At 35.5% G+C, this 2989-nt stretch overlaps 1 protein-coding gene across 1 annotated transcript; it reads left to right on the forward strand.

Annotated features, from left to right (window-relative positions):
- Positions 1–1433: 1433 nt before the first annotated feature.
- LOC148192861 (uncharacterized) lies at positions 1434–2749 on the forward strand. The gene is made up of 2 exons (XM_088098510.1): positions 1434–2433; positions 2709–2749. Exons 1-2 carry the CDS (start codon positions 1434–1436, stop codon positions 2747–2749), a joined length of 1041 nt encoding a protein of 346 aa, XP_087954636.1.
- Positions 2750–2989: the final 240 nt, after the last annotated feature.

Raw genomic sequence — 2989 nt, forward strand, 5'->3', positions numbered from 1 at the left:
TGTAAGTTCAAAATTTTGGTGACAAATAAGCTTTTTGAAGGACACAAATTTGTTAGTAAATATCAACATTTGTCAGTATTTATTTACAAGATTTTTATACGAAAATACTGTAGAAAATTACTAACAAATATATGTGTGGATAAATTATGAATGTAAACCATCTAAATAAAAATTACTTATGAAAAATGAAAATTGTCATAAGTTTTGAATATGTCATCAAATGTAAATGAAATTACTAACAATAACAAGTACATCCATTAATTATTTAATATAATTAAATTTTAAACACGTAATATAAATTCATTTGTAAAAGAATATTAGAAGTGTCAATTGATACTATCAACCAATATTTTCATATAATTTTCTAGTGATATGTTTTATTAACATCAAGGTTATCCAAATCACTATTTTATTATCAAGAAATATTATCAATGACCAACGTCAAAATATTGTGAAACCTAGAATCATATCAATAACATTTTAATTTAAATGACATCAATTTTGAGAATATCTAAGTTTATAGTTTACCAACATATAAATTACATGATTCAAATATTATCAACAATCAACCACAAAACATGAATCAAATTATTCAGATATTACATGCTTAAAATCATATTAAATAATGATTAAATTTAAGTTATATTAAGTTTGAGAAGAACTAAATTAAACGTAAACAACATAAATACGAAATAAAGTTAAATAATAAGTTTATTGATGTCTAATGCTTTTTATTGGGAATGAGTATTTACTACTGTCAACAAAGGACAGTAGTCTTGTATTCTACTATTATTAGTTTGTTATGGTTGGTTACTGGTTTTTGTTATGGTTTGTTACAGAAGCTCTATAAATAGAGCTTCTTTGTTTCAGTTTCATAAAAAACAACATAGATTGTAATTTTTCACTCACATCAAAATAATACAAGAAATAGTTTTTCTTACCTCTCTCGCTGTCGTCTCCATTTTTGTCTTCATCATCACTGTGAGCAGCTTCCTCCACCGTCGCCGGACTGCTCCTGGACGCCGCTCGCCTAACACCATTCGAAGGGAAGCTTCTCGACGCTCTGCCCTCTCTCTTCTCACTTAGATTTCTCGGGTTGTGCTTCTGCCACCGTGGACATTGCAATGTCTGGAATAAGCCAAAGCATGTTGGACTGGGCCGCACACTGGTTTAAGTGCACAGTGTTGGGCCGTTTGTAAAATGGTATCAGAGCAGGTCTAGTACCTGCTCTGCTTCCGTTGGCCCTGATCTTGGTATCCTTCCTTGTCTTGGTATCTTCTTGGACTGGTTCTTGCGTTTCTTCCACCATGGAACAGATGGACCAATTTTCCAATCCATCCAGCCCCTATTATCTACATCCAGGTGAGAACCCTGGGTTCACACTGGTTACTCAGATTTTGAATGACAGCAACTACTCCTCTTGGAGCAGAAGTATGAGGAGAGCTTTGCTCTCCAAGAATAAGATAAAATTCATTGATGGGTCTATAAAGAAACCCCAGAAAACTGACCCATTGTTTGATGCATGGGAGAGATGCAATGTGATGATTCTGTCTTGGATAACAAAGACTCTGTCACCACAGATTGCAGAAAGTGTCATATACATTGAGGAAGCCAAGGAATTGTGGGATGAATTAAAAGAAAGATTTTCCAAGGGTGACTACTTCAAGATTTCTGATTTACTTCAAGAAATACATTCCATTAGGCAAGGAGAGAGAGGAGTTAGCCAGTTCTTTACTGATCTAAAGATTCTATGGGAAGAGTTGGAGTCTTTAAGACCCATACCCACTTGTACATGCAAAATTCCATGCAGCTGTGATCTGTCAAGAGTCTCCTTGAAGTATAGAGAAATGGAGCATGTGATGTGCTTTTTAAAGGGGTTAAATGATTCTTATAATACTGTTAAAACACAGATCCTCCTGATGGACCCCCTTCCAAATATTAACCGGGTTTTCTCCCTCATTATGCAACAAGAAAGACAGGAAAAGCACAACTCTGCAGATACAAAGATCCTGGCAAATGTGACTGACAAAAACAGTCAGTGGAAAGGCCAAGGAAGGGGTTCTGGATTTCGTGGTCAAGGAAGAGGAAGAGGTAGAAATCCTAACTATGGTAAACAGTGCTCATACTGTAACAAAATGAACCACACTATAGATGAGTGCTACTCTAAGCACGGGTATCCTCCTTGGTACAAAAAGGGTGAAAACAATCAAGATAAAAAGGCTGACTGGAACTCTATCAATGCATGCCAAAACAAGACTGAATCAGAAGGGACTCCAAGCACACAGCAAACTGTTAATGGTACTGTTAATGGTAATGTTTTCAACTCTTTTACAGCAGAACAGATGCAAAAGCTTCTCCGAATGATGGATAAAATTGATGAGCCTACCCACAAAGTCAATCAAGTTCAAAGGAATGACACTGAAAATAGAGAAGGTAATCTTTCCTGGATAATAGACACTGGGGCCACAGATCATGTGACCCATGATAGGACAAACTTTGTCACTTTTTTCAAGATTAAACCTATCTCTGTTAAATTACCAAACAACACTGTTCTCACTGCTGAGCATGCAGGAACAGTACAGTTCTCCAAAAACTTTATCATTTTTAATGTCCTTTATATTCCTGAATTTTGTTTCAATTTAATTTCTGTCCAAAGTCTCATTAAAGATTTGGACTGCAGCCTAACCTTTACTTCTAAGACTTGTCAGATAAAGGAGAACCATACTTTGAAGATGATTGGATGTGCTAACTCCTGGAAGGGACTCTATTACCTACAAGCTTTTCCTAAACCTGACCAAAGATACATTGCTAATACTGCTTTCTCTTTTAAGAACACTGATGTAAATTTGTGGCATTATAGGCTAGGCCATCCTGGGGACAGGGTTACAAAACAGATTTGTGAGAATTTTCCTTATGTTAAAATTGACACTGACATTGTTTGTGATACCTGCCACTTTGCTAAACAACGAAAATTGCCCTTCTCTAAGAG

This window comes from Vigna umbellata, chromosome 9, assembly GCF_029865625.1.
Source record: "Vigna umbellata cultivar VRB3 chromosome 9, Vumbellata_1.0, whole genome shotgun sequence".
NCBI lineage: Eukaryota > Viridiplantae > Streptophyta > Magnoliopsida > Fabales > Fabaceae > Vigna > Vigna umbellata.